The 26,007-nt window shown below is 36.8% G+C and overlaps 1 protein-coding gene across 4 annotated transcripts in view; it reads left to right on the forward strand.

Annotated features, from left to right (window-relative positions):
• SLC22A15 (solute carrier family 22 member 15) overlaps window positions 1-25,214 on the forward strand; it is a 90,810-nt gene extending 65,596 nt beyond the window's left edge. The window contains exons 8-13 of one of the 4 annotated variants that reach the window (XR_012481394.1): window positions 5,477-5,562; window positions 11,709-11,829; window positions 14,727-14,799; window positions 18,691-18,781; window positions 19,251-19,439; window positions 20,969-25,214. Coding sequence is in view for 2 of the 4 variants with exons in the window: in XM_074263163.1 (XP_074119264.1) it covers window positions 5,477-5,562; window positions 11,709-11,829; window positions 14,727-14,799; window positions 19,251-19,439; window positions 20,969-21,055 (556 nt within the window). In the remaining 2 variants the exon portion in view is untranslated. The other 3 variants (XR_012481393.1, XM_074263163.1, XM_074263164.1) reach the window with 3 other exon arrangements.
• The last annotated feature ends 793 nt before the right edge of the window (window positions 25,215-26,007 follow it).

Raw genomic sequence — 26,007 nt, forward strand, 5'->3', positions numbered from 1 at the left:
CCAGATCTGAACTCAGGTCCTCTTGATTTCAGGGCCGGTGCTCTATCCACTGTGCCACCTAGCTGCCCCTAAAATAGTATTTTTAAAAACTTTATAAAAAGGCACAAAATTAAAGGAATCAGAAACCTTTTTTAACTCCCAAAAAGGACCTGAGAAAGCTAGATTTCTCTTTAAGTGACAGCTCTTTGTTTTTCTATCACCTTCATTTCTAAATCTTTCTCTGCTTTCTTCTCTATTCATTGAGCCACCCCCTAATAAGAAAGAGGGGAATTAATTAACCAAATATAACCAAAACATCAGCTGTACCAGTAAAAAGTTCAGCGTTCCACATCCATGGTCTACCTTCTCTGCAAAGGAGGAGAAAAGGTACATTTTTCATCTCAAAAAGATTGTTGCCACCACTTGCCACAGTTTCATTTGAATTTTTATTACACCTTTCATCATAATTCACACAAGTATCACTTAAAAAGTCACTTAAAGTTAAAAGACTTTTCTCATTACAATCCTTTCAAGCAGGAAGTGTAGATATTATTATTCCCATTTTACATAGGAAGCAAGACCATCCAAGATCAAGTTTGGCAAATGGCCTGTGGTTGCAAAGTCAGTAAGTTGTAAAGCCTGTGCTCAAACCAAGTCTAATAATTTATGGTCCTATATTTGGTTACATGTCATGTTTCTTTTCCCCTCATCCCCCTCTCCAAGGGAGATGCCATTTAACTCTTTATCAGAAGCAGCCCCAAAATGTAAATTTTTTAGAGGGATTTGACCTCTAAGATAAAATGTAAATTTTTTAGAGGGATTTGACTTCTAAGATAAATAAAACCAAATTCAGATAGTTAATAAAAAAAAATTAAGTAGAACACCTTATTTCCAATAATAATAATAATAACTAAGAAGAAGAAGAAGTCTAATAATAAGAAGAATTAGCCTCCATCTGGCATTTTATGGCTTACAAAGCACTTTTGCCACGAGAATTCTAATAGCAGGCACACATTGTTTGATAAGTTGATTGCTTGAAAGAGTGTTTCCTCAATCATTTTATCTGTCACCTGCCACATCAGTAGATAGTGCAAGTTTTATCTGATCCCTCTTGTGTAAAAAAGAAAGAACTAGATTAGATGGCTATGAAGGCCCCTTCTAGTTTGAGATAGATGATCTAATCTCCATTTTACAGATGAGAGAGCTGAGTTTCAGAAACACTAGCTGCCTTGTCTAATGCCACATACCTAGTAATTGGTGGAACTGAACCTTCAATTTTTTTTTTTTTGCATTCTTCTGACTTGGGGCCCAGTGCTCTTTCCATTGCACTCCACCATTTCCATGGAATGGACTCTGAACTAGCAAGCATACTGTGTAGTCACAGTTCTTTCAGGCCAGAAAACACTTCAAAAATCAGGTACTTAACCAAGCTTGAACAGTAGCAGTAATAAGTAGGCAGAACATGGGGGCCTGGTTAGCTTCTGAGCCCTGGTGTTTTGTCAAAAGAGTTTAGTCTAAAGTAATAGTGGGGGAGACAGTCATGATACAGAAGCACTAGAGAGAAGAGACAAAAATTGGTCCCCCAAAGTGCCGAGTCAGGTCCAGAAAACACAGAGGAATTAGAGGAAGAGCAGAATGGGGTCTCAGCGGGGCTGGCTCCAAGTGTGGGATTATTTGTTCATTCTCTCCCTGCCAGATGTCTGTTTTTTAGGCAGGGCTTTAATGAGCTGGGGAATGGCAGTTGGCCAGGTACCCAGCACAGTAAAACAACCCACAAACCATTTAGCCCACCTCTTATACTTGCTTCCCACAGTCTTCACAAACCAACAAAATCCTCACTTGAATTACTGAGAAGAGTAGAGTTACATTGGCTCATTACCCAGAGAGGCATGAGATGAGCTTCCATGGGGCTCTTAAATCCCCTAGCTATTGAATCCTGAAATTTAGTTGAATTCAACAAATGTTTACTAAACACCTACTATGTACAGAATTTTTACTTTGAAGATATCAAGCATAGATAAAACATAAGTTGTAACTTCATGGAGTTTGTAGTCCATTTATTAGATGGCCCTGGAAGGTACCTCCGAAGGATGGACTACCTGTTGTCTTTATTAATGGTCTTTGAGCCAGGTTTTTAAGGTTGGACACTCACAGTCACCTTTGGTCAGTCCATAGTTGGTACTACATGCATTTGGACCCTAGAATCACCTGGTTTGGACTCAGAAGAATTATATTTAGAATTATTTTCAGAATTTACTAATTACTTGATCTGAGGCAAGTCAGGTAGTTAAAAAGCATTTATTAAAGTGCTCAATATGCACCAGGAATGGAATTAAATATTGGGGATACAAAGAAAGACAAAAATTAACTCATCCTCAATAAGGGAGACTTGTCAAGAAGTAGCCATGTATAAGGTGTATCCAGAATAGAGTGCAAGTAATCTGAAAGGGGAAAGCATGTATAACTGCAGAGGATTGAGAAAGGTTTCTGGCAGGAAGTAAAAATTTGAGTCAAATCTCAAAGGAAGTCAACAAATAGAGATGAGGGAACAAAGCTTTCCAGTTATGGGGGACAACCTACAGATACTGAGATGGGGGATAAAGAGTTGGGTTTGAGAAACTGAGGTAAGCTTATGGAACAGGATCATGAAGTGAATTGAAGGGAATGAGTATATAAAGCTTGAAAAAGTCACTCCATATCCCTTTGAGTGTCATTTGCCTTATCTGTAAAATGTAATAATACTTATACTGCTTTGTAAGCCTTCAAAAAATATATTATTACTCCTGAGGTACTAGACCTCAAATTTGGATTGTAGAATTTAGGGCTTAAAGAGGCTCTGATCCAATGTTCATATCCCACAAATTTAGGAAATAAGGTCAGAGAAACTCAGTGGTTTTTTCAAGACTATACAGACAGATAGTTTATGACAGAGCTGGAATAACAAAGCAAATTTTCTCACTTGAAGTCCTGTGCTACCACATGAGACTTATCTCGAGGATGTGCAATGTAGTTTAATATTTTCAGAAGCTTAGACAGCTAGGTCAATGAAAGTACCCATGGCTTGAGAGGTAGAATAGAGACATTGTAAGTGGATAGACAGACAAGAAAAGGTAAATACAAGAGAGTTCATAGATGAATTATAGTGATCGTGAGTAGGGAGGGCAAATATGAATGGAAGTGACCGCAGAATTGTAGGAACTACAAAGCTGTTATTTGAGATGGCTCTCTGGGAGGGTGAGGGAATCAGGGAGGAAATTCACATTATATAAAAACAAAAGATATCAATAAATAGGCATTTAAAAGGGAAAATATGGAGCTGTTTTCAATTCTTTAGACAGTACTTTTTTGTTCTTGGGTGATTTCATCCAAGTAGATACTTTCTTCACCTAATCCTGCTCTGCCTTATTCTTTGGTTTGTTGAGTTGATGTTACCCCCAAATCAAGAGTCATTGTACACTAGCCATAAAACCACTACCAGTAATGATGATTAGTAGTGATATGCTCTTATTTCCCCAGTGAATCTTAATTTAAGAACTCACATTGATACCTCACTTATCTGACATCTTTGAGAAAATAGGCCCTTCCAATGAAAGCAAATGTTCCACACAACCAAAGCTTTATCCTTTAAGAGGCAAAACTTGTTTTGTTTTGATTGTTTTTATGAAATTACAAACACATTTAAGAGGCAAAACTTGTTTTGTTTTGATTGTTTTTATGAAATTACAAACACATCTCTGTTAAAATGGAGCACACACTGACTGCCCCTGAACATAAGACTGACTAGAATATGGCTTTAGGAGCATTAATTGTATTGGGCTGATGCCCTCAGGGACTGTTGAGATGTGTACACCTGCTTACCCCTCTACTAAATGACCCCACACTGTTCAAATATTGGAGGTGGAGGACGACTCTGGTTTTTTTGTTATCTCTCTTTGCTGTCAGTTGTCATGTCTTGCTTTCTTCCATTGTGTACAATTTAAACAGTGTCTGCTTCTATTTTTTGCAGCTCATATTTATTATGGGCTTTGACAGCAGATAACTGGGTCCTTTTAATTGAGAGGAAAGCAAAACTCAATAGGTTCTGAGTGAGGATTTCTACAAGTAATGTGTCTGTGTGAGCAATAATGCAAATATGTTCTCTCTGCAAGATCTTTTTTTCTTCTAAGTTCTGTATGTCTGGGAAAGTTGAAATAAAAGATAAGCAAATTAGAATATTTAAATTTTTACTGAAGGAAGTTAGTTACATGAATCTTTTCTGAGTTTACTTTATTGTCAAATGAATTCCTAACTTAGGACTGTTTCACTTGTATATGAAGAACTTGTATGTAGGATAAATGTTTTATGTAATAATGATGATGATAATAATAATAACTGTGGGTTTTATAGTTTTACAAAATTCTTTACATACATTATCTCATTTGGACTTTACAATAATCCCACAGGTATTATTACCTCCATATTAGGGATGAAAAATCCATGGCTTACAAGGTTCATTGAAAGTCCCCTCATGTTTTTAATTTCTTTAAAAAAAAATTTAACAATAGATTTTTATGTTTAAAATACATGCAAAGATAGTTTTCAGCATTTATCCTCGCAAAACCTTGTTTTCCAATTTTTTCTCCCTCTCCTAGACAACAAGTGATCCAATATAAGTTAATGTTTTTAATTTCTTTATCAATTTTAACATGTTATATCCTTGGAGTACTTCTAATTAATGAAAATGTTCATAACATTTTGATGGGTCTAATGGAATCCTTTGGCAATCTGATGGCACCTATAGATGCTTCCACAGATCATACTTTTTAAGTGATTGAAAAAATGTTAATTTTATAGATGAGGTTAATGAAATATATATGTATATTTATGCACATATATGTATATATTTTTTCCATTCAAGTTCAGTGACCTGAAATTTATCCATGGAGCCCCTGAGGGGGCTCCCAAATTAAGAACACTTGGGGTAGTGTCACCACACTATCTGACAAAGTTTATCAAACAACAAACCATCCTTTGTTTGGGCAGAATCAGTTGATCCCACCACCAGCTAAGTAAACTAATCCTGTAATAGCTTTTTTGCTGCATGTTTAAGGATTTGTCCTGAAAACTTTGTGCTGTCCAATTTAATGGTGCACTCATGGGAAACTGGTGATTGACCATCTTAGCAGTATTGGCAGTGTGATACCTGTTGCCAAAATCAATATCAAAACAACATTTGTTCCAGATCCATCTTCTGCTGGCTCATTAATGTCCTGTACTTCATTTGTCAGCCAGCAAATGTTCCTTGACTTGACTTTTTTTTTTTTTAATATTGAATCCAAGTTATCGTCAGTTATCATCGTATTGAATAAGAAAGGCACATCTCTGTGCATTGTAGATATATGCATATATAATTATGTGTATGTGTATATGTACACATGCAGTGAAACCAAGGGAGGGGGGAACAGTTGGATTTGGGAGATAATTAATAAGAATGTCTCATTTATTTTGATTTCTTTAGGTTTGGTCGCAAGCGGACCTTAGCAGTTTTCCTGTGCCTTGGAGGACTGGCCTGTCTTATTGTCATGTTTCTTCCTGAAAAAAAAGGTGCATTGTTTTTATTTTTCTCGCCAGGTTTTTTGGTTAGCATTTGGATAATGGTGGATCTTAGCCTGGAAGAGTCTACCATATGTCACACTTCATTTCTGTGACAGGGTATTCTTTAGCAATTGTGTACAATATAATAGACCAGATCCTTCTCGGTGAGACAGCTGTTCTTTGGGTGAATAATGAACTTTGAGCAGAGCATTATTAATTCTTTCAGGCTATTAAGCTACCATCTGGGTGGCTAGCACATCATACTAGTGAGGCCAGATTTGCTAATTGGATCGTGATAAGTAACCGTTAACTTCCCACAGAGAAAATCTCTGTTTTGTGGCCATAGAATCATACTCCTAATCTGAAGCAGCCAGCTCTTGAGTGTATATAGTTTTGGCTATGAGAAGGCCCAGGCAAGCTCTCGATCAATAAGCATCTGTGGTACAGGAGAGTGTTGGACTGAGCCCACCTTAAACATCAGCTATGTCAGCCTGGTAAAGTCACTTAATCTGTCTGGAGCTCGCTGTAAAAATGAAGAGGTTGAATTTATTAATCTTTCCAATCCTCTGCTACTATTCTAGATACCAGACACGTGTTGGATTCCAGGAATCTGATTTAGAACAAAGCTGTAGCCACTATGGGAAAAACTATTTAAATGTCAGTACTAATCTTGGTTCTTTTTTCATGGGTGAAATAAAAATAAAAATAGTAATAAGTAACAATTATGTAGTGTTTACTATATGCCGGGCATATAAGTGTTTTTAACAAGCATCATCTCATTTTATCCTCACAACAACTCTAGAAGATAGTTGCTATTATTATTCCCATTTTACAAATGAGAAAACTAAGGTAAATGAGACTATTTGAACTCCTGGTTTCTTGATTCTGGACCCAGTTTTTCTGTGCACCATGGCGCCACCTAGCCGCAAAACAAAAAATGAAAGATGAAAATATATTCCTTCAGGGGGAAATAACTACTGACCCAGGTATGGTGGGATGTCTGAGTCCTAACTGAAAACTACTTGAGGTCAGAGATCACGTATTCTGTCTTTGCAGCTTCTAACATGAAATTATTCATTGGTTGTTTACCAAAATAATAGTGATTCTAAGGCTTTCCAATTTAAATCTCCAGAATAATTTTCTCATTGGATGGGATTTGTCATAGTTTTGTTATTATTAAATGATTTGCGTTTTTTTAAATTTTAGTTTAAAAAAATAACAGGACCCAAAGTCTATTCTAGAATTCAGCTGTTCAGGTGCTTTTCACACTTCCAATTCTTTGGCAGATTTTTAAGTTATAAAATGTAGATGTAAAAGAGGCATTTCTCATATCCTTGAGCTTTTGTTTCTCCTCCCAGGGCCTAGGAACTAGTAGAAAAAAGGGTAAACTATTAGAAGATGGCCCTTCTATCATTCTCATTTATCCTGCCCATGATCATTGATTTAAATTAATTTTGATTAAAAGGAGACTTTCCTAGACAGAGGCAGAATAAACCAGAATGCCTTAACCAGATTTCACCTCAGTTCCCCAGTACCAAGCATACAACAGGCACTTATGTTGTTTTTGAATTAAATATGTAATGAAAATGTTTATATAACCCTCCCAATATGATTGATTCTATCTAAGTCAAGTCAATAAATATTTATTAAACCTGTCAGCTGCCTGTTTAAATTCTTCTAAACCTAGGACCTTCCTATTCAAACCCCATAATTTTAAGCCTCCCTTTTCCCTCCTTATTCATTTATGTTCCCTTACTCTCTTATTAGCTACTGTTTACTTTATTAAATCTTTGTGATTCTAACCCCCTGGACCTTTATACAATGGTCCTTTCTGAACTCATCCATATTATGCCCCCAAAAGCAAGAGCAAAAACTCATTCAAATTCCTGCCCCCAAATCTAGACCTGTAATCGTTCACTTATCATTTTCTATTTATTTCAGAAGGGTTTCTTTTGAAACAGGAAACTCTTACCATGTTTCTCTCATGTGCACTCAGAACTGGATTTATCCGACAGTGATAGTTACCTTTGGCAAGTATACATCTCCCTGTTTTACGACGTAGTTCATAAACAATCAGGATTGTCAAAGTTCTTTATTACCTCATCTTTTAAGGAATAATATCTGATCTTAATATGTGTATAAGAGATTTTTTTTAGAGAGTACATTCTGTTCTATCAAATCTCTAGTCAGCCTTTTTTTTTTTAAGTCTACTTCCTCTCTGGCTACTTCCTAATGGTGACAGATCCAATAAGGTAATTCATTTCACACTGTCCATTATCCTTTCTTGGGTAATAAACCAATTTGGTTCTAATATTCCCACTCCTAAGGATTTTCTGCCTTTTTTTCCCCCTCCATCTTTCCCTCTTAACTCTTTCATCTAAAGCCACAGAAGATTTGAGCCACTGTAAAATACTCACTTTTGCCTTCCCTTGTTGAAAAATGTGTGAATCTTGCCTTTGTAATGAGTTTCACCTGATTTTTATCCAGTCTTACCATTAAGAACTTGCTTTTCCAAATTCCACTACCACTTAAAAAAAAACATAAAATGGTTCCTCAAAACAACAACAACAACAACAACAAAAAAAAAAAAAAATAAAAATAGCTTTATTGTCATGCCAGACCTTTCCCTACCCATCTGCCTTTCTGGGTCCTGACTCTTTCTGGTCACTTCAGAAACAGAAACCTCATACCTGCCATACTATGTGAAGGACAACTATAGAATTAACATTGTAATGCTTGCTAGACATCCAGACTTTGCCACCTTCAAAGTAATTTCTCTAAGAGCTTAAACACTTAATGCAGTGATTATAGCTCATTTTGCGAATTGCCTTCAGACCTTCAGCATGATTTTCTTTTGAATATTCTCACTGGTAACAAACCATCATGCTTTGAGAGTGGATTTTATATGTGTATATGATCAGAAACTATTTGACGTCAAGTCTAAGAAGTAAGGTAAAGAATCAACTTGAGTCAAGTGGTTCTGGTAAAAAGCAGTGAACTTTATTTTAGTGCTTGCTTTGTAAAGTGAACTCTGTTAACAGCTCCCAAAGAGAAGTTCTGAAAATACGAAGTTCTAGGTCACAATTTTAGAGCCACAAGTTACATGTCTAGAGAGAGCTGCTAACATCAAGGACTTCATTTACAGGTGAAAAATGAAGCTGAGAAATTAAAAGAAGCAAGCCGCGGGGGAAAGTACAAAATACTCCTAGCCCCTATATTGTGTTACCACCAAGCCCAGATTGTGAATGTAGATGGCAGGGAGAAAGTCGCACAAGATAATATTCATTCAAGAATGCCAGCAGATTGCCCTCCTTCTGCAAAATGAAGGGGATGGTTTTGATGGTCTCTGAGGTCCTTCCCTGCTGTAAATCTTTGTGATCATAATTCTAGTAGGCTGCTGCTGATTTCAGCTTACTGGTCCCAAATGTCACATGTAACAGACCTTTTCTCTATTTAGCTATTATGATGTGGGTCCTATTGGAGATATTTTGATGCTATTTTTAATAAGGATTTTGCTTAAGAGTCCACATGTTGCCAAAGATGTACAATTCCTCCTTCCTGATGTTGTCTGGAAGACTTCATAGCACATCGTTTCCAAAGATCATTTCCAGAACCCAGTAAGGAACACACCTATCTGGGCTACTCTGCTGCCCCAAATCATTGTACTGACTTAAAGTTTTTAGAAATAATGGATGAAGTTGATCTATTCTCTTTTTAGCTTAAGGAAAAACCAGTTTTAAGCCCAAATACCTTTGAGAACAGAGGCCAAAAAACATGAGCCATTCATTGCTTGTTTGATGAATTCCCCATAGTGGATTTTGTGGGGGGATTTTTTTTTCCACAAAGCATGCAAAGCAAGAGCTCGGATTCTTTTCCAGGTAATTTGGCAAGAGGAGAAGACATGGCCCCAGTTGGCAGAGTTTGGCCCATCTAAGCTTGAAAATAAATGAGGATTGATTTCAGAACCAAGCAGAGAAGGTGGCGCCTGATGAGATGCCATGGTGACTGATTCCTGGAAGCAAGCCTTTCTTTGTAGGCTTTGTCTTCCTTCCCAACTAGAAATCAGGAATCAGTGGAACCATGGCTTCTTTCCCTAAGATGACCCTCACTGGCATCCATTTCATTGGATGAATATTAGTGATGAGCATGTCCTGCAGACCAAGTATTGTGGAGGATACAGAAAAGTATAAGGCACTAATTATAAGTTCCTTGAGATCAAGAACAATTTTTGTCACTCTAATCTCAGATAATAAATAGTTGCTGAGGACCTCTTCCATGTGATACCTTCTATGTGCTCTTGAGAGATCCTTAAAAAAACAAAGGATATTATCCCAGCTCTCAAAGCCTGGAATTTAAGCTAAGAACCAAATTAAAATTTCATATAAGCAATAACCAAACAGAATATCAAAACTGATAATTTTCTGTAGTACAAATTGTTATATACAAGTTTATGGGATCATAAGTATATAGAAATTATCATAGTGAGCAGGATTAGTTAAAGAAGGCTTCAAGAGGAAGCATTAAAAATAACTAGGGCCACTAGGCAGTGCAGTGGTTAGAGTGTTGGCTTGGAGTCAGGAATACTCATCTTCATGAGTTCAGATATGGCCTCAGACACTTACTTGCTGTGTGATCCTGTTTGCCTCAGTTTCCTCATCTGTAAAATATGAAATGGCAAACCACTCCAGTATCTTTGCCAAGAAAACCCTAAAAGGGGTCACAAAGACACAGACATGACTGAAAATAATAGATCAGTAACAGTAGCATTTCCAAAACACCCACAGTGTGCCAGGCACTAGGCTAAGTAATGTGCCCAAGAAAGAAAAATAATATAATCTACTCCAAGGAATTCACATTTGACTCTGGGAGCCTCATCTACAAGAAAAATGAAAGGGTCCAATTTGTCCTTACATTAAAGGCAAGGCAGATGATAATGCATTTTCTTAAATGTCATTTCCACTGATAAAATTATATCTGTTTCTGACATTAAATCATTTGATACTGCCAAGGACTTTGCACTGAAAACTTTCTTTTTGGAGTTTTCCATAATGGTAGCTACTGAATGCATTAAAATAGACCCTTGAGGGAAATGATGTCTCCTCCATATCTCCTCCTAACCAAAGTCTTTTGTATGAAGCAAAAGTTGTGTAACGATTGGATGGGAGAGTTACAGGGAGATTTTTCTTGAGCAGGTAGATGTTGTACTAATCAGTCTAATGGTGAAGTATGGGACAGTAGGCCTAGGGTCAGGAAACCATTGAAATCCAGCCTTAGCTGTTTACTATCTGGATGACTCTGGGCAAATAACTTAGTCTCTTCTGCCTCATTTTCCTCATTTATAAAATGGAGATCATAAAATGAGTTCCTACATCTCAAGATTGTTGTGAAGATCAAATGAGATGTTAAAAGCTATTTTAAAGCACATGATTTAGCATATGTAGTAAGTGCTATATAAATTATAGCTGCTATTATGATTATTAACATCTCCTGAAATTTTATAGTCTCTATATAAGTACTATGCTGGGTCTGAATTCAAATTTAACCTCAAGCACTGTTTGCCTTCGTTTCCTCATCAGTAAAATGAACTGGAGAAGGAAATCACAAACCACTCCAGTTTCTTTTCCAGGAAAACCCCAAATGGGGTCAAAAAGAATTAGACAAAACTAAAAATGAACAACAAGATATTATATAGTGTTTTATAGATGTTATATAAATGTTTATCCTTCTCCCGCCTTTCTTTCCCTTCCCTTCCAAATGTGAGATTGCAATTCTTTTTAGCATTCTTAAATATATAGCAAGTATGAGGAAGGCACAAGTTAGTTCCTTCTCAGTTTAATATTTTTGTTATTCATGATCTTAACTGACAACTCCTAGGGAGGCTACAAATGATAATTGCTATTGGTCAGAAGTAACTGGAGCCTGAACACATTTAATAGCTGCTACTCTGGGCAAGCTGTAATGCATACAACTGGAAGGCAAGCAATGTCCATGGCTTAATTTGTGAGTCTTCTCCCTAAATTAAAGACTGCAACCATCCTCCTCCTTGATATTGACTTGAAAGCCTTCCATTCTTTTCCTAAATTATTGTGAACTTCAAAAGAGAATTTTTATCTTTACTAATAATCTCCTACATTGGGTTGCCTTTTCTTTTCCAGATACAGGAGTATTTGCAGTGGTGAACAGCCATTCTTTGTCTTTACTAGGAAAACTGACCATTAGTGCTGCTTTTAACATTGTTTACATCTATACATCAGAGCTTTATCCAACAGTCATCAGGTAAGTGTCCATCAAAGAATTATTGTCCAGGCATCCAGTGTTTATGTTGCAAGGTCTTCCTTCGAGATTCTTAGGCTTCAGGCGAATACCTACCTGCCATATAATTGGCAATCCAACATTTTTCAACCTGTAAAACTGGCTTTAAAATGTTGTCATGGGGGTGAGGAAACAAATTTGTTTGAACCCTGTAGGCACATTGTAGACTAAGTATCTAATGTAAATGGGGAAAAGGGAATGTTTTTTCTTTGTATTATCTGGCCTTTTCTATTGGAGATTCACTTCAACAAGCTTTATTTTGTACTTACTGTGTACAAAATACATAGGGCTAGGTTCTAGGAATACTGTGATGAAAAGCAAATGATCCTTGCTTTCAAGAGTCTGATGTCCTATCAGGACAAAAAAATTTTTTACACATATAACCGATGCAAAATACATTGAAAGTAATATAAATTTGTTGTTGGGGGCGGCTCTTGTAAATGGAGGATTCAAAAAAGACCTCATGTAAAAAGTGATGCTTGAGTTGAACCTTGAGGGAAGCTAGGGAGTAGAAGAGCAGAGGTGAGCAAGAAGTAAATTTCAAGCACTATTATGTTTGAATAATAGTTTCTTATGTCCCTCTTAAAATCCAGAGCTCTAATCTGAACTTAGTTTCAAAAATGAGATCCTAACCAGCACCTGAAGAGAAAACAGCTAGGTGGTTCAGTGGATAGAGCATCAGGAATATAAGAGCTCAAATCTAGCTTCATATACTTAACCAGCTATGTGATGAACAAATCACTTATTTAACCTTTGTTAAATTTTCTCATCTGTAAAAATGAGGATAATAACAGCACCTGCCTCCCAAGGTTGTTAAAATGAGATAATATTTGTCAAAGGTGTTTAGTACAGTGCCTGGCACATAGTAGGTGCTAGATAAATGTTAGCACTTGTTAATTAACAATTAAATTGTTAATATTTTCAGGAGTTAGTAATTGTAATAGCTCAAATATATTAATAACTTTTTAAGAAAAAATCATTTTTGGTATGTATTTTATTTGTAGTTCTTAACAGTAACCCACAGTTCTTTTCTATTCATGATAGTCTATGGCTAAGCTACTATTGGACAGCTAGGTGGGCAGAGTGCCAGGCCAGGAGTCAGGAAGGCCCATCTTCCTAAGTTCAAATCTGGCCTCAGACACTTAATAGCTGTATAACCCTGGACAAATCATTTAATTCATTTGCCTGTTTCCTCATCTGTAAAATGAGCTGGAGAAAGGTAGGGCAAACCATTCCATTATCTTTGCCAAGAAAACCCTAAATGGGGTCACAAAGAGACAAAAAAAAAGGTGAAAAACAGCTGAGCAACAGCATCTAGCTGCCACTGACTTCTTAGTTTTTTAAAATCAAGACTATTATTGGCAAACATACTGGTCTGCTCTCTTCAAGGTTAGCCTCTTAAAATTATATTGTCTGTTACAAATATGAATGGTATACTATTTTGCCTCTCTCAATCTTTTGTCAGGCATTTCTTTTGTCCCTTCATGTGGTTGATAAATAATAGCAGATATTTCCACCTTTCACAAAAGCACCTTCTGGGGTGATGTTAACCTCTAAAGTCCTAATAAGGGAAGTAATGTGATGGGGAAGAAATAGAATCAGACCAGAAGTTAGGAGATTCTCTGAATTCAAACCATCCTTTTAACATTTACTTACTATCTGTGTGACTATGGACAAATTATTGAATCTGTTCCACCTCTTAATTTTCCCATTTTTTAAATAAGGATAATAATATTCACATTATCTGTCTCTCAGAACTTTCGTGATGATCAAATGAGTGAAAATATATGCATTGCTTTGCCAATCTTACAGCCTTGCTATTATCCTCATTTTGAGAAATTTGGGTACAGGCCCAGAGACATTGTGTCAGTATCCAAGGATCTTAACAGCTCATAAACGGTTGTTGATTTTTTTTTTTTTTTTGAGTTTGAAAGGATTATAGGAAAACAATGCTTACATTGCTATTGATTAAAGAAATGCAAATTAAAACAACCCTGCCAGGTTAACTAATATGACAGAAAAGGTTAAAATGACATGTCGGAGGGGATGTGGGAAAAGGTCAGAAAAGCACAGTTGGTGGAGTTGTGAACTAACTGATCCTACTGCTCTGGAGAGCAATTTGGAACAATGCCCGAAGGGCTCTTTGACTTAGCAATACCACTCTGAAGGTCGGTCTCCCAAAGAGATCAAAGGAAAAGGAAAAGGACCTATAGTACAAAAGTATAACAGCTTTTTTGTGAATTTTTTATTTTTTCTTTCTGAAACTGAGATGATGCCCACAGTTGGGTGACTGAAAAAGTCATAGTAAATGATTGTGATGGAATATTATTGTGCTATAAGAAATGATGAGCAAGATGTTTTCAGAAAAACCTGAAAGACTTACTTGAATCGATACAAAGTGTATTGAACAGAACCAATATCATTGTACAAAGTAACAGCAATTTTCTATGATAATCAGCTATGAATGATTAGTTAGCAATATAATGATACAAGACAATTCTGTAGAACTTTATGATGCTATCTATCTCTAGAGAAAGAACTAATAGTATGAATTCAGATTGAAATATACTTTTTTTACTTCATTTTTTTTATTCCTTGAATCATTGAAAATCATGTCATCTTCCAGTTTATTAAAAAAATATTTTTTCCTGTTCAAGACTTTTATCTATCTTTTTTCCCCTTTTTCTACATATTTATTGATTATGAAAAAGATTTTCAATATATTATAGATGATAGTGCCTATAAAGTTGCAGGATTTGTGAACCCCATAGTCAGTGTAATTTTTAAGAAATTTTGTTTTGAATGCTTCTATGTATTTGTTGTTTTGCTTTTAAAAAGCAAACTCTTATCTTTCATTTCAGGAATGTTGGACTAGGTGTGTGTTCCATGTTTTCCCGAGTTGGTGGAATTATCGCTCCCTTCATTCCCTCACTGGTTGGTTTGTACCTTTTGGCTTTCTCTTTCCTAATTTTTTGCTTTTGAAGTAATTTTCTTTCTGCCTTGAACCTGAAGAAATATTTAAGAGATACTTTTAATCTACATATATGAGCATTGTTTTCCTCGGGCTTGGATTTTTAGTTGTGTTTTGGCTTTTTCCTTTTGGAGTATTGATTGTGTACTTGTTTTAAATCTCAATTCTAGTTTTGTGATGAGGATTAGTGAGCTCTGTGCTAAGGAGGGCATTAGCTAACTCCTCTCCTCAAGAATTCCATCTTTGTTCTGTTGAATGTCAAAAGGACCCCTGATTCCGACCTCCTTCAGAGGGAAAGAAGAATAACATTCTTGAAAAGAGCACTGAATTTATTTATTTATTTACTTATTTATTTATTTTTCTGAATTTTCTGTTTATTTCTTTTTTTAATTTTATTTCTAATTTTTGACAGTATATATGCATGAGTAAAAACATTATCCCTTGTATTCATTTTTCCAAATTTTCCCCTCCCTCCCTCTACTCCCTCCCCTTGATGACAGGCAATCCCATACATTTTATATGTGTTACAATATAACCTAGATACAATATATGTGTGTAAATACTATTTTCTTGTTGCACATTATTAGATTCCGAAGGTATAAATAACCTGGGTAGATAGGCAGTAGTAAGAGCACTGAATTTAGACATGCATTCAATTTAAATCCTGTCTCTCTTGTTTTCTACCTTATGACCTTAAAAAAATTCACTTTACTTTTCTAGACCTCATAAAAGGAGGTTGGACTAAATGATCTCTTAAAGCCCTTTCCAATTCTACAGCCTATTGTCCAAAGAGAATATTAGTGAATCCATGAAGAACAAAACATGTATGAATATACAAATGTATCCTATCAATGGTGGCTTGGTAGTATTTTCATTAAACCAAAGGTATTCTCTTAGGCTGCCATTTTATATTTGCTTCTGGATTTACCATTGAGATCACATCTATTTCAGGCCAATTCCTTCCTCCTGTGACCTCAGAATTACCTGTTTGACACTCTTATTTATTTAGTGGAGTAAATTGTTAGCAAATATCTTTGGCTCACTGGATAAATTATGCTCAGCTTTACCTGACTTTTCAGTTTCACAATTACACTTAAATATAATACTTCTTTTACAAAAAACAATAAAAAATAATGCTTCTTTTTCTAATCCTATAAAGTTTTTTTTCATTTTTTAAAAATTTCATTTTATGCATTTAAAACTATTCTGAGTAGGAGGCCCAGGGGTTTCATGATACATACACAAAAAGATTAAGAATCCTTGTTATAGGGGCAGCTAAATGACACAGTTGGATAGAACTCCAGCCCTGAAATCAGGAGGACCTGAGTTCAAATTCAGCCTTGACACTAACTGTGTGAGTTTGGCAAGTCACTTAATCCCAATTACCTTGCCAAAAACAAACAGAAGATTTTAGATTATGTGATGACCAACCATGATGGACTTGGCTCTTTTCAAGAATGAGGTGGTTCAGGCCAATTCCAATAGATCCGGGATGGAGAAGAGCTGTCTACATTCAGAGAGAGGACTCTGGGGACTGAATGTGGACCTCACTATAGTATTTTCACCTTTGTTGTTGTGGTTTGCTTGTTTTTTTCTTTCTCACTTTTTTCTCCTTTTGATCTGATTTTTCTTGTGTAGCATGATACATGTGGAAATACATTTAAAAGAATTGCACATGTTTAACCTATGTTGGATTATTTGCTATCTAGAGGAGGGGAGAGGTGAGGAGGGAGAGAGAAAAATTTGAAACACAAGATTTTGCAAGCGTGAATGTTGAAAAATATCTTTGTATGTATTTTGAAAAATAAAAAGCTATTATAAAATTTTTAACTAAAAACTATCATGAAATATAGGGAGAAAAAAGATCCCTTGTTATTAGAGGAAAGAAATCTAAATTGAGGGTATGGAAACCCAGATTCTGGCCCACTTTCTACCATTCACCAGCTAACAAAGTCTCCGGGTCTCATTTTTAAAATATAGAGATTGGATGAGGAACTTTATTTTCTAATTCCAAATTCTGTCTGTTTACAACCTGAATTTGATAGGGAAACCTCCTTGGGGATTTGGCTGAAATAGACCAAAAAACTATTCCTGTTCTTGTGGACCTAAGTGCCAGTTCAGCTAGGGCAAGTAGAAGTGAGTTCACAGCTTTGCTGTTAACATTTCCAAATTTCTAAACCATAATGAGTAAGTTAGGTTACAACTTTTAGATCCCTTTCAACTTTAAAAAGCCAGTGATTTCATATCAGGGCCTCCTCTTTTCTTACCCAGTTATGATTTTTTTTTAAACCAAGGGATTTATAGCAGGAAGTCTAGTGTTTTTCTCAGTGTTTTTCCTAATGGTGCTAACTGAGCCACCAGTGTGATTAATTGAATTCTAAGAATCCAGTTAATTCTAAAATAACTTCTTTGAACCACTCCCTTGTTTGGGCCTGTCAATAAAATAACAGGACACCTTTTGGTTTATTTGAGTTTTATTATGTCATCTTTCCCTAAGTACATATGAACTATGATTTAGAACTAGAAAGAATCTTAAAGGGCATTTTACAAATGAGGAAATTGGGATCCAGAAGTTTTAAGTGACTTGCTCAGGATCACACAACTCAGTAGGTGTTTGAGACATAATTTGAACTCCAAGGTCTTCCAGACTCCAAGTTTGTGACTCTGTCCTCTGCACTATGTGGTCTCAGCAAGATGTAATAGGGGCCCTGTGACAAAAGAAGCTCTGTTCATTCTGAGGATAAGTCAGACCTGACTCCAAAAAGAACAAGAAGCACTTGCTTTCTCTCTCTGTCCCTCTCTGTCTCTCTTTCAGTCTCTATGTATCTGTCTGTCTGTCTTGATTTCTGTTCAAGAACTAGCTCAAAGTAAAACTCCAGGGAAATGTCTCATATCTAAGATCTCTCCTACAAAAGAGTCACAGTGTTCCTGTTAAAAAATGTACTCAGTATACAACATGAACAAAGAAGTTTTAAAAACAATCACGCAAAGGGGACATTATATAGAAATAAAGGGGAAAAAAAACAAACATAAAATAAGTTCATGTCTCATTCATTAGATTCTTCTCCATTATGGATTTCTCTGTTTTATCCTTCCCTGTAAAAGAATCACGTGTAATTTAATTCATTTCAGAAAGGCATTTATTTATGTGCCTTATTGAGTATGGAGAAACATCTCTTATACACAAATAAATATGTCCAAAATTAGCACAAAATACCATATTTTGTTTGCTAAGCTGGACCAGACACTAGCTACCTATTAATTAATGATGCCTTTCTTTTTGGATGGATATCCTAGAATATTTTAATCTCTACCTATGTATTTCTATTTATTCCTTTTGATTTTAAAAGAAAGAAAATACTTGTTTAACACCTTTCTCTTGATCTGGCTGAGTAAGAATCAGTCTTTTGGCACAAGGGATTTAGTGCATTACAGAAGTGTGTGTACTGGCTGGGGGTGAAGGGAGGTTTTTTTTGTTTTTTATTCTTTGCTTTTTTTTTGGAAGGAGTAATATTTCAAATTGGAAACCAGCAGGAAACGTCATCACAGTAGAAGTCCTGAGTTAATAATGGTTAGATCTAAGGAGACACAAAGTTGTAAAGTTCCACGTAAGGGAAGTTTAGTCTGTTTACCAGAAAGAACCAGCAGAGACTCAGCTTCTATTGCTTTTTGACCTTTTAACTATTTTTTGGTTGATCAAATAAATTCCCCTCTCTCCCCCAGAGAAATGATTAGGACCTGAAGTACCCAGTTGGAGCCTCTAATTCAAGTTGTTTCCAGTTCCACATTAGTAGCCTCATCCATTTCCTAATATCACACTTTACTCCCTGTGTTACTTCCTGTGTCCTGCCTAGGGTCAGTGCTGAGATGACACTCTGCCCAGCCAGTGGGGCGTTGATCACCAGAGTGGTGTGGAGGACGTGACTGTGGCAGGACATGGTTAAGGTATATCCTTAGGTGGAATTAGTTGCCTAGGAGCCAGAAGTTAATAATTACTTAAGTACTTACCTTCTACCCAAAACAGTTCAGTAGAAAACACTTGAAAGCTCTTTTAGCTACTGAGTTTAAGACTCAACTCCTGCAATAGTCACCAAAATGTCAGGAGGACACTTAGGCCTCCATCCCAACCACAAACTCATAATTCCCAAACTGCACTCAGGTGTGTCAGAATTGCACCGAGCAGTCTCTCCTTTGTCTGACTAAATTCATTCACATCATCCTTCTGACTGAATAATACCTCCAGATAGCTCAAGAATTTTTACCCACAATGGACAGTTCCCATAGAAACGAAAAAAGCCCCACAAGTTTGATTGTGCTGGAGAGGAATGAAATAAAGGGTCATTAGTGTTAACAGTGCTCAGTAATAGTTTAAAAAGGAAATTCACCCTGGGTTTCTTCTCCTTCCCTGTCACAGAAATATGTTCAGTGGTCTTTACCTTTCATCGTATTTGGTGTAGCTGGCCTGTCTTCTGGACTTATGAGTTTATTGTTGCCAGAAACCCTAAACAGACCTTTGCTGGAAACACTATCTGATCTCCACATATACTCATATCGGAGGTTGGGGGATGAAGCTTTATCTTTACAAGTACTGGACCACGAACAGGTATATCAATATTTTCCTTAATAATTTTATTCCCTGGGGCAGCTAGTGCAGTGATAGAGCACCAGCTCTGAAGTGAGGAGGACCTGAGTTCAAATTTGGCCTCAGACACTTAACACTTCCTAGCTGTGTGACCCTGGGCAAGTCACTTAATCTCAGGGGGATTACTTCAGAAGGGAAAAATGGTCACTTCTTTTTTCAGGTTTTTTTTTTTCTCTCTCAGGTTTTTTTTTTTCCTTTCCCATGATTTTTCCCTTTTGTTCTGATTTTTCTCTCCCAATATTATTCATAAAAAAATGTGTATTTAAAAAGTTAATAAAAATATAAAAATTTCATTCCTCTTCTTACATGCAATTGTAGACTTTGAAAAAGGATTCTATAACCTTATTACATATAAACTGAGATAGATTATCTAGGAATACTATTTGGGTTCTCATTGCTACAAATTTTCAGGGAAATAAAGATGACAGATGATTTGTTAGCTTTCTCAAAGCCAATTCCAGGGATGGTGAATGAAAATGATCATTAAACATATTTATTTGTTAAATGGCTTGGATATTAATTTTCATTTTTGAAACTCCATTCTATTCCTTTACTACTCCTATCTCTGTGTCTTTCTCTATCTGTACTCTCTGTCTCTTCCTCCTTCCTTCTCTCCCCCCTCCCTCCTTTCCTTCTTCCCTTTCTCTCTCTCTGCCTCTGTCTCTCTGTCTCTTTTTCTCTCTTTCTCTCTATCCTTTCCTCCTTTCCTTCTTCCCTTTCTCTCTCTCTGCCTCTGTCTTTTGTCTCTTTTTCTCTCTTTCTCTCTACCCTTTCCTCCTTCCCTTTCTCTCTCTCTGCCTCTGTCTCTTGTCTCTTTTTCTCTCTTTCTCTCTACCCTTTCCTCCTTTCCTTCTTCCCTTTCTCTCTCTCTGCCTCTCTCTGTCTCTTTTTCTCTTTCTCTCTACCCTTTCCTCCTTTCCTTCTTCCCTTTCTCTCTCTCTGCCTCTCTCTGTCTCTTTTTCTCTTTCTCTCTACCCTTTCCTCCTTTCCTTCTTCCCTTTCTCTCTCTCTGCCTTTGTCTCTGTCTCTTTTTCTCTCTTTCTCTCTACCCTTTCCTCCTTTCCTTCTTCCCTTTCTCTCTCTCTGTCTCTTTTTCTATCTTTCTCTCTACCCTTTCCTCCTTTCCTTCTTCCCTTTCTCTCTCTCTGCCTCTGTCTCTGTCTCTTTTTCTCTCTTTCTCTCTACCCTTTCCTCCTTTCCTTCTTCCCTTTCTCTCTCTCTGCCTCTGTCTCTGTCTCTTTTTCTATCTTTCTCTCTACCCTTTCCTCCTTTCCTTCTTCCCTTTCTCTCTCTCTGCCTCTGTCTCTTGTCTCTTTTTCTCTCTTTCTCTCTACCCTTTCCTCCTTTCCTTCTTCCCTTTCTCTCTCTCTGCCTCTGTCTCTGTCTTTTTCTCTCTTTCTCTCTACCCTTTCCTCCTTTCCTTCTTCTCTTTCTCTCTTCCTCTCCCCCTCCCCCATCTCTCTCTGTCTCTCCCTCTCCCCCTTTTTTAGTCTGAAGACAAGGAGAGTACATTTGGAAGTGAAAGTAATGAAGATGAGTTCTATGATGCTGACGAAGAGACTCAGATGATAAAATGAGGAGAACTGAGGGCCTCCCCATGGTCCTCTTATTATCTTTCATGCCTCTGACTTCAGACAGATTTTCCCCATGAACCTGGAAAGCAGCAGTCAGTGGCGATGCAGTGGCAGGTAGACAGTGCTCCTCTTGAGCATGGAATCTTTGGGACAAGAAGAGAATTTGAGAGACACTCCCACAGGAAGGAAGACTCTGGTATTCTCGTTGGAGAAGCATCTGAAACATTTCTTGAATTTGAGATTAGCTCAGAACTGTGATGACCTTCAACCCCAACCCTAGCAGGTCCAGAGCCTCACCCTATCTGTATTCTCAAATGACAGAGGTCATTTCTGGAGGTTGAATCTTAGAGGGTGCCTTGAAGTAGATTTTGTTAAATATACCTGAATGTGATCTAAAAGTGGAAGGATGAATTTGTCTAATGATTTTGTGGGCTAATGAGTATATCCTTATTGTAATTTAATACTGAACAGTATTTAATGTTTATTCTTATTAGCATTCCTTCCTTGTGAGGCACATAAATGTTTCATTTCCATTCGATATCAGAGACAAAGTGCCGGGAGAGTAAATGATTTGGTGAAAGCTCATAATTTTTAGTGGTAAAGCTCAAATTCTGAGTTTCCAGCTGAGCCCAAAACTATTAGGGGTTCTTAACTTGGGGTCCATGGACCCTCCAAGGTGTCCTTGGATAGATTTCAGGAATCTGTGAACCTGGATGGAAAACAAATTTCATTGTTATTTTCATTAATCTCTAAATGAAATTTAGTATTTCCCTCCATTATGAATGTAGACAATAAAACATGATTCTGAGAAAGGGTCCAAAGGCTTCACCAGACTGCCAAAAGGGTCCATTCCCCCTAAAAGCTTTAGAACTCCTGCTGTAGATTTACCTTAGCTACACGTGCCTTTAATCTGAGAGATGTGGGTTTAATAAAAATTAACCCACTCAAAGAAGCTTTCTGAAATTTCCCACTGATAATGAGATTGTAAACCTTTTTTTTTTTTTGTTTTTTTGTTTTTGTTTTTTTTTAACATTCTTGCTATATAACTTTAAATAAGCCATTTGACATTTCTGGCCCTCAGTTTTTTGATTTGACAAATGAGGAGATTGGACCTTTAGAGAAGTTGTGTCAAACTCAAATTGGAAAGAGAATCAATCATACATAAGGATCCCTGAGGGCCACATATTGACTTAGAAAGCCACATGTTAATATTACCTATATAACACAGGAGGGTGGTGCATTGGGTGGCACACTGGGCCTATAATCAGGAAGACTCATCTTCATGAGTCCAGCTCCATCCTTAGATATTTCCTAGCTGTGTGATCCTGGACAAGTCACTTAATCCTGTTTGCCTCAGTTTCCTCATCTGTAAAATAAACTGGAGAGGGGAAAAAATGACAATCTACTTCTGTATCTTTGCCAAAAAAAACCCCAATGGAGTCGACAACAGCAAAAGTTCTATTACATTTTATTTTGTTAAATATTTCTCACTCTGAAGAGTGTTGTGGGTTGCTTATAGCCCTTAAACCATATTTTGACACCTCTGCTCTGAAAGAATATGTCCAGTGACTTTCTCTAGCTCTCCAAAATTGTTTTGATTCTATGGAATAATATTTCTCTTCTGAGTCTCTGATATTTGGATCAGCCAGAAACTCTTATTTGGATTGTATATAGGATCCCAGAAAGTATGCACAAAAAAAAAAAAAAAAAAAAAAAAAAAAGGAGCTAGGGAGTAGACCTTTTACCCCATGAAGGAGAGGATCTGGCTTTCTTTAGGATGAACTGTTCAAAAAAATAGATCCTGCTACCACATGGGTGTCCAGAGTGTGGGAATTGGTCCAGCAGATTTGTCAGCTTGTTTTGACCTTATTCTATGTGTCTCATCAGTAGGCTCAGACATTAATTACCTCCCTGACTTCTACTTCCCATAGTTCCTGGCCATTTTGCCAGATGGCTGAGAAGTTCATAGGAAATCAAAGTTCATAGATGGGACATCAGTGATGCTGCTGTGCTAGGAGCCTAGCTGAATGGTGCTTAGTTCCCCAAATGATTTCCCTTTGAAAATATCAGAATTGACCTGCACACCCTCACACACCCTGAGAGACACTGTGTTGACTCTTGCTACTTTAAAGTCTACAAGTACAGGATTGAGTTGACTTTCCTGAAGGAGAATATGCCGTCGTTTTTTTATGAAAACCATGGCCTTGCCAGAAATGAGGACAGAAATCTTTTGAAGCTGTACTTTTCATTTACCTTGTCCCCTAGGATGTACCCTAAGGATGTCCTAAAATGGGGTTCTTAATTTGGAAGATTTCAAGGGGTCATTGAGCTTCCATCTTCATTTCATTATACTTGATGTCTTTTATTTTGTTCATTTAAACATATGATTCTGAGAAGGGACCTATAGATTTCACTAAATGGAACACAGAAAAGGTGAAAAATGCATGTCCCCAAAATCCAGGTCTCCTGGGCCTTAGACCCACACTACCCACCACACTACCCAGCCCCTGTTTTGGGCCATCAACATAAAGCTCAGTTTGCACAAAATTAAGTTACACTTTTTCTGTATTTTTCTTAAACCCTTTTAGTGTAGTTTTGTTAATACTGCCAAGTATAGTTCAATTTAGGACCTTTTTTCTTCTCACCATGCCTGAAATCGTAGACCTATGGTGACTCAAGTCAAGAACGTGGACAGGCTGAGGGTTTCCTCCCATCTCTATCTCTAGCTCCCCAAAGAAAAAGCCATGGTAATCCTCAGTCATTTTTATTTTCTTAGCCCCTGCTACTACAGGTGTCTTGGATGCTCATGGCTCAGATTCCTAAATTAGAGTCCCAAGGGGTTTCCTTGGGGCTTGGAAATCTAAATAAGGTCCTTCTGCCATTGGAAAGAGAATGAGCCTACCCTTTTCTAGTTGCAATATGGCCTGATGTCCATGAGGGAGTATTAATGAAAGGTTTCTACTGTCCATAAAGGATGCCATTCCTATGAACTTCAGTTGTTGGGGCACAGTCCCAGTGCTTGTATCACTCACTTGCCAGGGAGCTTCTGCTGAGTAAAAAGTCCTTTACCCCAAAGGGGTACAGCTGTATTTTTCATCCATCTCATTCTCAAAGTCCCACATATGAGTATTTGTTCCATTAATGGTAACTAACTTTTAAGATTTATTATAAAGAAACTTTGATGTGTGATTTTATATGCACAAGTGCCCACAAATATATTTGGCTGATTTCAGGGTAAATGAAGTTTTTGTTCAGTCAGTGCAGTGCCTACTTGCAGTCTTTTGTATGAAGCATTTTTTTTTCTGGCTGTGTCTAAAATAAGTTCTCATTTCTCCTGAAAAGCAGCAATTAAAAAAAACACTCCAGGTATCCTAGTGTTCAGTGAGTGAAAGGCTCATGAATAAGTTGCCTGGGATCTTCAGATCGTGAAGATCCATTGAAGGGAGACTTGCGTTTAGGAAGACATAGCTTCCAATGTGTTGGGGCATTTTTGCTCCATTAAATTCAGCAAACATTCACTGAGCAACAACTATGTGTTAACCACTGTGCCAAATGACAGGGACACAAAACACGAAAAAAGGTGGTTTTATGTATACACATAGATACAATGAGAGAGGCAAAAAAGAGTGATCAAGAATTTGAACAGGGAAAGCTTGCTTTCCGTTAGGAAGCCTTTTTGATTGCTCCTAAGCAAATCAGGCATTTTTCAGTATTAAATAATAGACTGGGCCACAGTGGGTATGAATAAGTATCAATTGATCATAAGGTCTAATGCCAGCCAAACTGATTTGTGTTTGGGTTTTTTTTTCCTCCAGTGGATTTCTATTCTTGTTGAATACATGATTTTTTTTTTTTTGCTCTGTCGAGATAATTTTCAATATTATTCTAACTTATCCCTACACAGGTATTCCTCATGTAATCAAATTTAAAATTGAGAGACTATAAAGGATTGAGGAAGTTTTAATAAATTGTTATTGATCATTCAGTAAAGATCACAAAATGCAGAACTATTTTGTCATTATGTCAGGATGGTGTACTGGTGCCTTTTGGGATGTGGGCCTTGTCAAAGCTTGGTCAGAGTTGGGGTATGGAGCAAGAAAAGATAGAACCAAAAGTTATATCTTCACCACTCCCAGGAAAAAATAAAAATGATTTAAAAACATTTTTGTCAGTATTCTTTCATAGTAACAGAAGCTCTCACCCATATGATGCTTAGAAGCCCAGTAGGATTTGAAATCCTAGACTTTCAATTTCAAATTAAGTGGGGAGGGGAGGGAAACAGGATTAGAAATTCATAACTATGTAGGGTAGGCTCATGGTCTAAATTAGGATTTAGGGTTTCTAACAACCAGATTTCAATGTTTTTTTTCACAACATTGACTTTAGAAGATCACTGGGTTAGAACACTTGGCCTCAAGTCACAAAAGTCCTGTTCAAATCTAGCCTTATATACTTCCTAGTGGTGTACATCTGGGTAAGTCATTTAACCTTTGCCTCAGTTTCCCTTACTATAAAATGAGTATAATAAAGTCCTTATCTCAAAGAATTGTTGTAAGGATCAAACAAAATATAAAATAGCATATCTGGCAGATGATAGATATTTGTTGAATGTTTTTCCTTTCCCTACTTATATGCCCTTGATGGACCAAAAGAGAGAAATATAGTTGAGAGCCTGTGCTATTGTTCTGTGGTAAAGTTTAAGCAGATAGGAAAAGCTGTTATCATTCTAAATACCATATAGATTTTTTTAAATGGGAATATAGATTATAAGGTTTCTTCCAAAGGCTTAGCCCTGGCACACACTGGCAAATATAAACAGTAGACTTTGGTTTCTCCATCTACCAAATGGAATCTGTTGGTTTTTTGGAACCAGCTATTGTTTGTCCTTCATTCTCAGAGAGTTCACTGAAATCAGGGAGGTGATTCCATGACATGCGAGTGAATCTGATTGAAGT

This window comes from Sminthopsis crassicaudata, chromosome 4 (genome assembly GCF_048593235.1).
Source record: "Sminthopsis crassicaudata isolate SCR6 chromosome 4, ASM4859323v1, whole genome shotgun sequence".
NCBI classification, from domain to species: Eukaryota; Metazoa; Chordata; class Mammalia; order Dasyuromorphia; family Dasyuridae; genus Sminthopsis; species Sminthopsis crassicaudata.